The sequence below is a fragment of the Ostrinia nubilalis genome, chromosome 9, assembly GCF_963855985.1.
Source record: "Ostrinia nubilalis chromosome 9, ilOstNubi1.1, whole genome shotgun sequence".
NCBI classification, from domain to species: Eukaryota; Metazoa; Arthropoda; class Insecta; order Lepidoptera; family Crambidae; genus Ostrinia; species Ostrinia nubilalis.
This window is the reverse complement of record NC_087096.1, coordinates 6,554,083-6,569,307: the sequence shown is the minus strand read 5'-3', so window position 1 is coordinate 6,569,307 and position 15,225 is coordinate 6,554,083. Positions and strand designations below refer to the sequence as shown.

Genomic DNA, 15,225 nt, shown 5'->3' with positions numbered 1-15,225 from the left:
AGTAAAATTTATGAATGAAAGTAATGTTCGATTGAAAAACGCAACGTGTCATTTAAAGATTAAAGAATTCCCAATCTATTCGTGCAAAAATCTTTTAAATTAACATAGCCGTTTTGGAGGAGTAGGGAATTTAAGTAAAAAATCGATGTCCCGTATTTATTTTTTTAATCCAAAACAAAGAGACGTAGCGAAAATTCAAACGTCACAAATGTAGTCCTTGAACTGTTGTATATCATATATTTTTTTCAACTATTTCTGTCCAGCAGTAAAAGAGGAGTAGGCTTTACAAAATGCCCATTTGGCGCGGATTGAGGACACTAATCGCCTTAACATTGTGACACTTTCAATAGTTGATAGTTTGCAACGACTTTTTCATTTTATAGTTCGTGTGATGTAAGCATATATTATTATCCTTTATAATGGAGACTAAGTAAGTTAGTAATATTTAAAAACTACTGGAGGAAAGTCGAACCTTAACTTCGAACTTTTCCTATGTTCTACTGATAATCGTTGCGGGTCCAATGACAGTTTTACTTTCCCCCGGGACAAACATGACCTTCACTGGTTGGGTTATAATAGCGGTGAAGCTGTAGATTCCAGTTACACAGGAATTCCAGTCATGGGATCGAGAGGTGGGAATGGTCCAAAAAGAAGATTTATTAAGTTTTAACATTGATATATCGTTTAGTAAAGAAGTCTTCCTGGAAAAATAGAGGTGAATTTAGGCCCAAACTCAGTCACTTCAAAATATTTTATACAATTATCTGCTACCTGAGGAAAATATCTTGTCTATCCAAGTAAAACCTCTAACAACTTTGGTTAAGAAGCTGCTGCTATCTAATTTTGTTTACTAACTTTGCACGCCTTAATGGAATTAAACCTCACTTTAAGTAAGTTACGTAACTCGCAAACATGGAATAATTAATGTAGGTAGTACACGTTTTGGCATACAGGATACAGGTAACAGCGTTCTGCAATAATTAAACTCGTATTTGCAAATTGGAAAATGGAAATATGTGTTGCGGCTAGTATTGAGTAATTATATTCCTAGCCATAGCTTAATTCTATGGCAGCGCTTTTGTAGCGTTAATGGGTACGTATAAATTATGGAATCGTTTCGCTACATTTTAACTGTGATGGGTTTATAATTGTAAAATAAAATGTTTACGTACATTATTTAAGTAGTTTGTATGGCAGAAACGAACCATAAAACAAACACAAAGAATCCCATTAGTTTCTTGTTGATAATAACAAATGAGCAATTACACAAGAAAAGGGAGTATCTAAATACAATTATAGCGAAATCATCTCGTTATCTTTTGGCCAGTATGTCCCTTGCTAAGGTATAATTCAATAAAGGAAATGACAACCCTTTTAACTCCTTTCTAAATTAATGTACAAAAATATCAATTACAGACAATGATTCTACAAATCCTATTGATTCTGCTTTTCGATTGTTGAATTTGAATATTTAGACCAATCGCAAGCTAAGCTATTTTTGTGGATGTAACTATTACCTTATTATGAGTAGGTAGTTCATAGTTCTTCATGTTGCTCGTACTTTTTGTTGCATTATTTACCTATTAAGATTAAGTTGGTAAGTATACTTATCGCAAATATAATGTTGCGTCGTACTTATTTACTTCTGAGGTTCGTATTTATTAATTTGTGAGGAAAATTCTCACATATCCAAAACATATTTTTCTCGTAAGTATCTAAAGAATATTTTATGCGGAGCAAGGCACTGACTCTATGGAAAAATAACTCTACTTATTATGTCATTTGTAGATGAATTTGGGGTCACACGATATTATGCTATCTTCTAATTATGAAGCATGTATCAAATGACCAAACAAAAAGATAATGTTCCAACAGATATTGTTTGTGTTTTCGCTAAAGGTAACTATTATTTTTTGTTGTACAATTAATCAATCTCTACTTATAGATTTTTCTGAGAACATTGATTCATTCTGATAATGTTGCTATAGTTATGTTTATGTGAAATCATACCAATCTGGTTAATTTCAACCTTTAAATACCTATAGTGAGTAGCCGCTTTATTTAAGTCTAAAATAACTATAATACCTAACGTATCACCAATATTATAAACATGGTCCACTGCAGTAGTACCAATTTAATTATTCGATAATTATATTGACATAAAACATAGTTATTTTTCTACCCTCATGACTTTTTAATTGAGTATGAGCTATAGCTCATACTCAATTGAGATGATAATTTATTTGACTGTTGATTTTGTTTTTGTGTAAACTACCAGTATTTTTTTATTTTGTGGAAGAGTCTTCAAATTAAACCTTAATGTTTTCTAATTTTATAAATCGTTTTACCCATGCTTAACTGAAACAACTAAAAAAGTTGGCGATGTCTCTATGTAAGGAAATGTCAATTTAAAGTATGCCGTGTTTCATTATAGCGATCGGTGTATAAATTCGTACTAAATTTTGCGATCCGAACACTCGCTCAATAAAATATCAGAAAATACCATTCCTCCGTCGTTAACTAGTGGTAGGTAGGTAGCTGTGGAGCTATTAAGAGACAAATTAAGGCAAGTTATGCAAAGAATGATACCGATTTTCCTTTTCTTTGATGGATGATAACATACCTACTCGTTTGCATCAAATGATCAAAACATATTACCTACTCTATTTTAAAGGCAGAATGCAGCAACATTATTGCGTACGTCAGTACGTTGAAAAGTTATGTCCATTCTATTGAAAATGCAAGCGAAATTATATGCGATTACAGTTTTACTAGGAGACATTAACATAAACGACGTCATACTTATTAGCATGAGATCGTAAACCTGTGACGTCACAGCCAAGTAGGTCATCTCCCACTTTAAAGATTGTAGTACTATAGATGAAGGCAGATCAAGCTAAATACTGGCACATAATTAATGTGTTAAGTGGGATTCTGCAATGACTTTGCATTCATAGAAAAGATGTCAAGTGATTGCTTAGTAAAATTAATTATACTTCTAATGATTAACTTCCTATGTATCAGAAACGCAACAAAATTCGACTTTTAAGATATGTTTCTTGTTGTCGTTTTGGCAAAAAAAAAACTTTCAAATGCTTTTAAACATGATTTTATTGTTATCTTCTAGCTAATGTACAGTATTACTTTGATGTTTCTGAAATCACACACTCATAGAGTTTCTGGAATCCTCCAAGAGTCAATTAAATCCATGTGCGAAATCGATTTGCAGATTAATCCCTCTCTTATCTCTGGAACTATATTTTGGTACATCACATGACGTACGAATAGTAACTTTTCCTGTGTTCTCACTCAGACGGGAAACAATAAAAAGAGAAGGACACTGGAAATGCTGGAATAAAAGTTAACGTCTTTCAGTGACGTAGACGGTCCGCAAAATCTTAGGTTATGATGATACTAAAATCAAATTTTAATGCTGTGATTTATGAAAAACGTTTCAGTTAAATAATGTGAAACCTTGTGTAACAAATTATATAACCGATTGCGCGTGATGTCACTGTTAACATAACGCCTGCCAAAACATGCAAAACCTCGTTATTTTCACACAAAAAGCTTGTCTTTGTTTTCGAACCGGAATTTTTCAGTGATTTTCGGCCATGAAACGCCCATGACATTGAGTAAATACACTAAAAATAAAATGTTACGAACAAAACTCCGTCGGCGGCGGCGTTCGGACAATAAATTAAGTTTTTTTAAACAGATCTGAATTAATATTTATCGCGTTTGTTAAAGAGAAATATCATCTTATTAACTAAGTGATAAATGGGAACATCGTCCAGAAGTTTGCGGTGCATATTTTCACAAAGTCTAGTCGAGATCAAACAAAAATGGTTTATAATTACATACCTACTATGTAGTTAACATCTTTGTGATGTAAAATGCACTGTCAACAGTACATCAAACTACACATTTTTGTTGCAAAATGCCACAATATGTGCCTTGCTTGCTTGATGACTGTGGTGTCACGACGTTTGCAGATCTTAATTATGGGTGTGTAATGTATGATATAACTACATATCATATAATACTTAGAGGATATAACATCAAATTATATAAAATCATTTAATATAATAATTATTTACTATAATAAACGAATAATATAATTTTAAAACGAATAATTTTAAGACAAATAACTATTAACTGATATAAAATGGTTTGATATAATGAATATTTTCTATAAAACTTACAATGTATACTATTTAAAACAAATAACATTCAAATCATATAAAAATAAAATGTCGAACAATCAAATGAGATAAAATTCTTTTCCTATAAAACTTAAATCATATAACAATAATAATTGTATATAAAGTTCATTTGTTAAAATATGCATTGCATGCAGCAAGCAAACAAGCAAGCTAGCAAACGAGCAAGCAAGCAAGCTAGCATGCAGGCAAGCAAGCAGGCAAGCAAGCTAGCAAGCAAGCTAGCAAGCAGGCAAGCAAGCAGGCAAGCAAGCCAGCAAGCAAGCAAGCAGGCATGCAGCATGCAAATTTGACTAAAAACTTGAGACTTCTGTCACGGCTCCGGCACTGCGGGGCTCTGGCGGTCCCTCGCGTGCTAATCGTCGCAGATGGCTTTCGCTCGACACCGCGTCTTCGGCTTGCTGGCCGGCTTCGCCGGCCAGCCTCAGCCGCGGCGCCTCGCTTCCAGCCACCTGCTCCTCAGCCCGCGGGCCGCCTCGCCCCTCCGTGCCTACGCGCTTCTAAATTACACTCTAGGGGTAGGGCAGACAAGACTACGTGGATTCGGTTTTACGGCGATTCGTTTTTGTCACTAAAGTCATTTATAAGTCAAGCTAAAGAAGAACATACTAAAAGTTATATCTATCAGAAATTATATCAAATATCGTCGTTATAACAAATAATATTTATTACAAGTAATGGTTATGTGAAATATTATTTATATTAAACAAAATTACATCAAATGAGTCTTAGATTAAGTAAGGTTTATATCAAATGTCTTTATGCGTTGTGATTGGTATCTGAAATGACATTATTAGAAATGATTTATTATATGAAGTAAACATTATATGTAAAAAAAATATATCAAGTGTTATTATAACATACGTTTATTATACAATATGAACGTTATTGAAATGAATTTATATCATATAAACTTATATAAACTGTCACGCACCCCTTAATTATTGTAATAGAAACACAAAAAAATCTTATTTTTAAAACCAGTTCTTTTGAATTTCTCTCAATGTATTTTTTTAAATAGTTTTGTCATCCGTGAATTTCAAACTGCAGCACACGACTTTACTCGCAATTTTTTTATCACTGACATCATTTCCCTTTGGTTCCAGATCAAATGATGATGGAGACGGATAAGATGTCAACGGCATCATCAGTGGGCGCAGCCGAGAGGCGCCCACTGATGCAAGCCTTGCTGCTGGAGAGACGCATACTCTTCGCCTGTACTGTGCTGATAGGCTTATGCACTTTTGTGTGGATCACAGCCGTTTGCACAGAGAAGTGGGTCCATATAGAAGGAGGAAATGGTAAGTTGATATATTATTTTGTCTTTTACAAAGTCTTACGATCGTAGCTTTTACTGTAGTTTTAAGGGAGAGGATCCATAGGTACTGAATGCTTTGCTTATTGTACTGTATAAATCACATGCTATTATGAGCACAGAAAAAATGGACCTTTTGTTATAATTTAATTTGCAGGAAAGTGACACACACACTTTCTCTTTGCTTTCTTGGACTAGTTGGCCGATTCATTTTCGATAAACTTGTTGATTTTTAATGTTTAATCTCTGGTACTGTTTTAAAAAGCAAACATTTAACAACAGTGCTAGTTACATGCTCCAAAACCTTACGCAATTTTAAAGCACTAAATAGAATCACACAACGTTCTTCAGTCAAAAAGATTCACGGCCTAGTATTATAGTACTCACAATTTATTTATGAATAACATCAGTGTGTGCACCAGTTTTAGATTTTATCGCCAGTTAACACCATAAAGACATCATGAAACGGTTATTTATAAACCCGAATAGCGCCATCTGTTTACGTTATTTTATATGCGTGTGAGTTGCAGCAATGAGACCGAAAAATAGTTTGACAAAAATACTGTGTACAGACTTAACAAGCGAAACACGGGTATATCTTATGCAGTTGTAACAGGCACTATTTTCCAACAACACTGTTTTTTTGATGTGCTATTGTCAGTACTTTTTAACAAAGTACAAGCACAAAATAGATAGGAACAGAAGACAATCTACATACAAAGTGAGCTTGGGCAACGCACACATAAACAACGCTCAGAGACACGACACGGGCGAAGTGTCGCAAACCAGTCTAAACCATTGCGAGCGGGAATGCCGCCCGTTTGAGACATCTGTGTGCGTAAGAAAAATGAAGTAGATACAGGTGATTGACTTCTATTCCTATCATTTTTGTGGTACAAGTCTAAACTGTAGACTTTACGAGACCACGAGACTTAAGATAAGAAGTTAGATTATTCGAATAGCACCAAAGCTTATTTGAGTGTGATTGTTTATCTCACACAAACATGAACAATAAGATGAGATAGGGGAATTGGGTATAAACACAGGGTAATGCAAGGTCATTTCGTATTTATAAACATGAGAAAAACAATGACTCTTTTACACAAAAAGAATGCCACAACTATTTTGAAATGAATACAGCAATTTTAATGTGAATACCATAAAATATACACACAGGATGTCCAAAAAAGAGCGTGCCAAACCTAAGAAAGAAAAAAACTCATTAAAACTCATTTATTTCTGTAAATAGGCTTAAAAAAAGCACTTTTACACGTCCCAGTATTAACCCTACCACTGCTTCAGGACAATAAATGGGCCAGTGCTGAGAAGAAGCAGCGCAAGAAACTCAGTCACTATTGTCAGCCTCTTTATCAAAGGTTTACATGCTTTAAAATGTACAAAGTTATAAATATCTATGCGAGCTAGGCATAGATATTTATAACTTTGTACATTTTAGACTAATTGATTACTATCTTCTATATCTCCTTAAAAGCTTGGCACGCTCTTTTTGGGACATCCTGTATAATGTTGAAGAGATTTAGAGATGAAATAAGATCAATTACAACTTACTACAGAAGAAAAATCGGCATCTTATAGAAATCAAAGCTCGATTTCATAATGAATCAGACAACAAAACGCCAACAGCACAATAAACATAACAGCAATATCATATTTTAATTAACTGACGATTAACTACGACTTAAAGATATATTCGAACAATCCAAAACTAATTTCATGCTTCACATGGGTTATTAATTAAACCCATGTGGCATTGAGTTCAACGCCCGCCTCGTCTATTTCTGTCCATGAAAGTAGTGCGTAGTATAGAACAAACTGCATTATTGGCTAGCCAAAAATGTCATCACAAGCTCACCCAAATGCTAATCGTCTGGCATTCGTAGAATAGTATAGGATTAAAGCTATTGTTTAAACGATGCGTAAAATATATGTGTAATTATTGCATTGGCCCTTCATATAAATTACTGAAAGAATTTGGTCTGACAGGTTTAGGGGCACGTGTAATAATAAATCAATAGGTTCGGCACGTATAGATTCTAGAAGCAATTAAATGGTTATGATTATGATAATTGTTATTGAGAGACTTTTATGGACATTTGCCACATTATGAGAAATGGCCAGTAACACTGCCATTCCGACCTTTGTATAGCTTATTAACGTATTTTGTTTTAAGTAAATATTTTTCACGTTGAAAATTAAGTACGATTACCTACACATTATTTTTAAAAATAACTTCCTTAATAACATAAAAAGCCCGGTCTAACAATATATCAATCACAAGTATTTTTTTCTCTCAAAGCAAAATCATAATACTAAACATCACGACATCACCATGACATGAGGTGTCCGAGTGAGACGTTCTATAAACGATTCAATTAAGGTGTTTCCTTCCCGAATATTCGTCTAATATTTAAATGCTGAAGACACGGTGAGTCATCCGTGTAATGTGGACAGTGTCTGGTTCCAGTCGGGAAAGTGTTCTGTAATTAGAACGTGTGCGGCTCCACGTTAGATTAACTGTCGACGAAAGTGTCCGCCACGGCTTGTAGTGGAGCGCCAAGTTTTTGCGTCCAAATGCTACTGTTTTGAGACGATAGCGATGAGTAGTACAGTACTAAAACATCTTTATGTATTTACTGTGGAAGCCATTATCCTCGTAGTATTGTTGTATTATTCAGACTTCCCGAGAGCAGAGGATGTTCGCAGTAGAACAATAAAGAGCGCTCTTGTAACCTATGTTCTTGATAATATGACCATCTTTAAAATACATAAATTTAAAACCGTTACGAAAAACTAAAAAAAATGTGTTTTACTCTTGTACTGTCGACAGGACATCAGATTACCCATTATTATTGCTCTTTACGAGTACCTATTACAATCCGATTTGCCACAATATTAGCTTGATGTACTGTTTGTCGTTTCACCAATAGCTTTGAAAGTAAATTATATCACCAGAAATATTTTGTAGAAGTAGGTATTTTTAGTACAAAGCAGAAGTATAACGCGAGTGTATCTACCGAAATAATTTCGTATTTTTAGTTGCCCAAGGCAATAAATCTAATAATTTGCTGAATCTGTTCATCGTAAACACAGGATTGTGAATACAATTGACATCAATTTTCGAGTCGCAAACTTCGGACGCACACTTCAGGCAGAAAAGATTTAAAACTTGGCATTCTCGCAAGCGTGGCTCCGCGGTCGTTATTATATTAATTACTTGCAAACAATCTGGCTTGGCTCCAAGTGAGCATTGGGATCATTAACACTGTCAATTATTTCCAGGTGCGACCTAGTATAATGTTTCTGGTAATCGCGATTGTCTTTGGATAATGACTTGTCTTTTGGAGAAGTTAATAGCTTCGGTGTAGCAGCTGTACTGTTTGTCGCTGTCACTCACGATAAAACTTTGAACTGAGTGACAGAGATGTAGATCAGATATTCCGATAATACTGGCCGGTAAAAAATTACACTACTGTTAGTTATCTTCTCGAAACTGATTTTCAGCAAATTACCTGGGTATTTCTCATCGCCACGGTTCTCATCGTCACCTTCGTGGCGAATTTTATTTCTAACTTATTTCAACTTTTTGTAAACAAAAATTGTAGCGCTTGATGTGAAGATTGTATCCCAACTAATATTATAAATGCGAAAGTAACTCTGTCTGTCTGTCTGTCTGTCTGTCTGTCTGTTACGCTTTCCCGTTTAAACCTCGCAACCCATTTTGATGAAATTTGGCATAGAGATAGTTTGAGTCCCGGGAAAGAACATAGGATAGTTTTTATCCCGGTTTTTGAAACAGGGACGCGCGCGATAAAGTTTTTCTGTGACAGACAAAATTCCACGCGGGCGAAGCCGCGGGCGGAAAGCTAGTTCTCAATAAATCAGTCAAATTGTGAGTTTCGTTTAGAAGCTTTAACGTTTTGAATTTTTTGATGCCACGAAAGTGATTCTGTACTTCACAGCAATATTTTTTTCAAACTTTACTACTGTAAATGACTCTTAAGTGTTTATAAAACATATATTTTGTCTTATTTTCATAGATAAATAGCAGTAACATAATATAAATAGGTACCTACTTAAATACAAGATAAAATTTTACCGATTACGTCACCTACTAAGTTCCAAGATTTTATTTACGCAATTGGTTTTAAGGGTGACACTGGTGGCGTGGTGGCATTCTGAAATGCTAAAGAAGCAAAAAACGGATTATCAGTACCTCAATAAGTCAAAGTCAAAGTCAAAATTTCTTTATTTGTTTAGACTAATAAATAGTTCTTACAAATCGTCATTTTGCTCTTAAGGAGCCTCTACATGTCTCATAATCTTTTTACCCTACCAGCGCTTCGAGACCAACATTTGGCAAGTGCTGAGAAGAAGCGCCGCAACAAACTCAGTCACCACTGTCTGCCGGTTAATATAAATAAATAGAAAAAGCAGTAGTAGGTACATTTGATTCAGGAGCAGTTCACTGAATTTACCACGCATTCTTGTATGGTGTATCTTATAAGAATGGGTATACAAAATTGCGTGGCATATTAAATAAGGTAGTAACGTGCTAATATCTAGACTTACAGATTAAGATACTTAAATACTAGTAGAAATGACTCGCATTAATAAATTTGAATAACTTGGATTGACCAGTTCCCGAAAGCAGCGCCTGTTCACAGACATGACGAGTGAACCAGCCAGCCAATAAAAAAAGAACTCTAACTGATTTATCAGTCCCTCAACAAAAATATATTTTTTATTTAGGCCAGAGGGCCTCGTATTTTTGTTGTACAACTTTTAACTCAAATTTCAGATTAAATTTATCTTACAAACAGATACACAGTCACATATACAGACATACATACAGTCATACAGGCAGACAACAAAAATACGAGGCCCTTATTTATTTATTGATGTACTTACCACGTATAATTTATTAGTTATTAAAATATTGTAAAAACATAACCACCAGTCACTATATTTTAAAATAAACCAAAGCAAGAAATCACTTTCGTGGCCTAAAATCACCTTCGTGTATAAAACACCACGAAGGTGATGCCACGAAGGTGACGAAAATTTTAGTTTTTTATGAATTATCCTTAAAGAAGAACGGTCACGCCCCATACAAAAAAAACCCAGACCCGACAGAAACGAGACATACCTCAGATTTTTTGTCATGTCTTAATTAGTTAAATTATATATTTTTTATATTCGAAATCTATGTATAACACCAAAATATTACCCTTTGTTTTTGTTCAGGCGTTATACAAAAACTAACACAAAATGCCTATTTATCACCATAATTGGTAAATGTATGTACCTAAATTTCTATTACAGCTGCTATGGAATGTATCTAGGTGACCTGGAGATACAGCCGGATTATACAGGGTGGTTATACATATAGAACGATAAGTGATCTCACTCGATTATTTCTAAACTATACAAGATGTCGAAAAACTAGTAACTGATTCTGAAAGTGCTTCACGAGCACTTTCAAATGGTACCAATAATAGGGTACAGATTATGGAAGCTGGTAACATTGAATTTTTGGATTTTGTAACTTATTTATTGTTTTCACCCTGTATAATCCGGTTGTATCTCCAGGTCACCTAGATACATTCCATAGCAGCTGTAATAGACATTTAGGTACATACATTTACCAATTATGGTGATAAATAGGCATTTTGTGTTAGTTTTTGTATAACGCCTGAACAAAAACAAAGGGCAATATTTTGGTGTAGTACATAGATTTCGAATATAAAAAATATATAATTTAACTAATTAAGACATGACAAAAAAACTGAGGTATGTCTCGTTTCTGTCGGGCCTGGGTCACAGATGACCGTTCTTCTTTGAATTTAACGGTTCAAGTCGAATATTACACAAATAAGTCTAACATGTTAAGTTGTCAATGGCAAAGTTTCAATCAAATTGTTTAAATTTTAGAGGTAGAAAATATTGTTCAAGCAAGCGACGGTAAGTCTATGGATAATCACAAAAAGTTACGTATTTTTTTCGCGGAGCGACGATCGACCTATCTCACCTCCCCAATGGTCGAAGCGCGACTGACGTTAACCGAATAGAACGCTGTGATTGGTTGCTGGTGTTCGGTTTAAAGGCAATCTTGTATTATTACTCAAAATTTTAGGTACCTAAAATCGTGTGACCAACGTATTTCGCTTTCTCAATTCAAAATAATTATAAGAAGATATTTTTTTGACTATTGTGTGGAAAGTAGGTATATTTAACGATGATTTTAGTATATGCTACACACAAATTGAATGAAAATTGTGAATGCAGTAACCAAATGTTTCATTGCAACCGAAGGTGTGACACGATGAGAACTTTAGAGATTTTCTCCTTCTTCAATTAGATACTAGTTTAATCAGATGATTGTGAAGTATTTTTTAAATCCCTATTTATATGCATCATCTAATTGCAAACCATATTCCTTCAAAACCCTGTAAAAATTTGATTAATATTTTTTTTTGTTTCCAGGTGTATACCTGCCCAAAAAAGGCAGGTACCTCATGTACAGCGACTCGGGAGTGTGGGAGATCTGCCGGCACGTCTTCCAGCCTGATAACGTGACGGTGACAGATGAGCACAACGTCACCAAATCCGTTCAGCCAAAGCCGCAGAATGACATTACGGGGCTGAAGGGGAAGTTTTTCTTAAGTAAGTAGTATGTAGCTTTTATAATACATTTCTGATAGACATTAATAATGTTTGGACGACAAAACTAAAGCTATTATACACTCAACATCAAATAAACCGCACCTTCCGCGACGTGAACTTTAAAGATTTTCTTCTGACACAATCATGGTACCCCAACAATATTGATGTTATTTGAAAGCCCAATAAATATCCTTTAAGAAAAGTACATTTCATTTCTAAATAAATGATTAACATATACCATAAAGGTGACTTGAAAATAGACCTCACTTTGGGCTCACCTCTGGGATCAATTAGACCAATTTTTATGGTTATAAAACCAAATAAAGATCTCACGTGTCCTCTTTAACAGATGGATAGCGATTAATCCCAACTTAACAGTTTTATAGTCATAAAAAATGGCTATAGCTTAACTACCTATTTTTTGAAGAAGTGACTCTGGATCCTTGTAAAGACACATTTTTGGGGTAAAAACCTTTCCTTTAATGAAATTAAGTTTAGAACTAGGCTTTCAAATGGTACCAACGTTGGTGGGAAGAGGGGATGCATACGTTTGATAAGTGCTTGTCGCGGGAGGTGCGATTTATTTGATGCCGAGTGTATTATACAGTGGTGTCTTATATCGTAGTAAAAGAGGATCTTTTGACACAAAAAATGTATTGTAAAAGTGCATGACGTATTAGTACACTTTAGTTGCTTATTCGTTGCTATTACAGCTACAAAAGAGATTCACTGTACTGTGGTCGGTACTTTATTTAGTACAAAACAAAACTTCAGCTTTTCCTAGTGTTTAACATCTGATTATAACTTTATAGTACACACAGTAACTCATGCTAAGGTTTAAATTTTGCTACAAATTATGTGTGTTGAAACAGTTATAAAACGATTATAATAACGTAGTCGAGACATTAATCTTTTCAGTAATTTTTAAACAAATTCAGTGAATTAATGAGCGATCCAACGATCTAGACAACATCTTCCTGCAAAAATTAGACACAAAACAGCTCCCAAAGTATCTAATCTGACGGCTGCATTAATTCATGTTCAAATTAACATAATGAAAATTTTATGTTTACTCTGTTTTACGATTCTTTCTTTCAAAAATTATTTTAGCTACAAGGTTTTTAATGGAATGCACCTAGGTACAATTAAACTCAAAAAGTTTTGATTTAAAAGTTAAAGACGCATGATAGAGCCAGCTAGAGTGATTTTATGATATTCTGAAAAAGACAGTAAGCAATTTGAGTAAAATAGTGTAAGAGAGTGTTATCACACTCTTTTAGTAAATAAAGATGCTTATGAGGAATAAATTAAAAAAGAAGAAGGGAAATTGTCTAACAAAGATAATAATGCGAAGACAAAACAGAATTAAGACGAAATATGAGTAGTTAAACTGAATAGATGCCCCGACCCTGGGTGAATACCTATAGTTATCTCTGTTAACATTCTCGTTAAAAATAAATTTATAAACTTTAAAAATAGCTAAAATTGTTAAATAAGTTTACCTTTAACCCTTCCAATGAGCTGCCGAGATCTTTGTTAAGCAGAATTCTATGAAAAGTGCCAAAAAACATAAACAATCTGAAATGTTTGGGATTCACGGGTATTTTCTGGCGGACTAGAGCGTAGTTTATTTTAACCAAACCACCTTCTGTTTTTGCTCAGTCGGCAAGTCCATTAACTCTGCCTAGTTTACTTTTCTTTCGGGCTATTTCTATATCTTAGTTAAAATTTGTAAGCGTCATTTTTATAGCCGTTGAGTCAATGAGTTGTAATTTAAAAATCCGAATATTCAATTTTTGTACCTTTGTATACCTACTTGAGACTTACTCCTACTGTTGTGCAACTACGTAATTTCCGTAGTTCAGATTCACGAGTTTAGAGATCATAAAATTAAATGTTGATTTGAAAATATAGAACTTAATTTCACTTATTGTATTTAATAATTGGACAGCTATCTTGCTATCAAAAAGTTTACACCCAGAACAGTGAATGTATACCTTCGATTTCATTGATATAACTTAAAGTATCTACTTACCTTAGTAGTAATGCTAATTTATTCATCCTATAGTTTTTTGCTTAGTTTATGTTATTCTCTCTCACATTTCGAACACATTCGCTTTTCGAACGTTTTTTGTACATACATACTCTCACCTATTCTTCCTCCAGTCTGTCGCTATTGTAATGCTATTTTAGCAACAGTTACAACGTCATAGCAACATTGTTACACAGTAGTAACCGATCATTTACGGGTTAAGTAGTATGTAACACGTTACGGCTTTTGTTGATTGTATCCAACAGTTGTTGAACGATATAAATATACGATCTATTAACAACGAAGTGATTTGTACAGTTTCTTAAAATAATAAGAAAAATGTGAGATTTGCACGCACCTAGATCATGGAATTGTTATATTTGATGGAGTAGTTTATTATTCATTTAAGATCTGGTGCTAGTTGGCCTAGCTTTGGTTTGGCAACCCATTATTTGATACTTTAGTTAGTTATTTTGATCACATACTCACCTTACTAGGATTTATGTTCAAGAAAGCTTTTCCAGTTAATCTATTGAACGCTTCTTTGCCCTCATTTTAGTGTACAGACAAAAGTAAGTAGGGCATTTCACCCCACGGTTGTATAAATTGCCAAAATCTGTATAAAAAAATTTAAAATGTTTAACAAAAGGCCCCTTTTCAATTCCACAAACAAAAGTAAATAGCATTTTTTTTCTTTCACTCATTTCCCCGCGCAATATTACGACCAAAACTTCATCATGGCCGCCATTGTAGGTTAGATTAAATTATAAATTGAATTACGTTGATACAAGGGAATAACTCAATTCCATCAGACCTTACGAGAAATTTGCCAATGTGATTATACATTGTACGAGGAAGACGGATATGGGCAATTTTTCAATTAAAACTAAAGACTCATGTTCCTAAAGTCAAAATCAATTTGAATTGTATTTATTTGCACACTAAGAAGACTAAAAGTAGAAAATAATTAT

General features: G+C 34.1%; 1 protein-coding gene across 1 annotated transcript in view; it reads left to right on the top strand.

The window, feature by feature from the left end:
- The window catches only part of LOC135074486 (uncharacterized), a 42,877-nt gene that overhangs the window by 12,095 nt on the left and 15,557 nt on the right, over positions 1-15,225 (top strand). The window contains exons 2-3 of the mRNA XM_063968788.1: positions 5,330-5,524; positions 12,043-12,222. Coding sequence (XP_063824858.1) covers positions 5,330-5,524; positions 12,043-12,222 — 375 coding nt within the window. The remainder of the gene's footprint in view (positions 1-5,329; positions 5,525-12,042; positions 12,223-15,225) is intronic.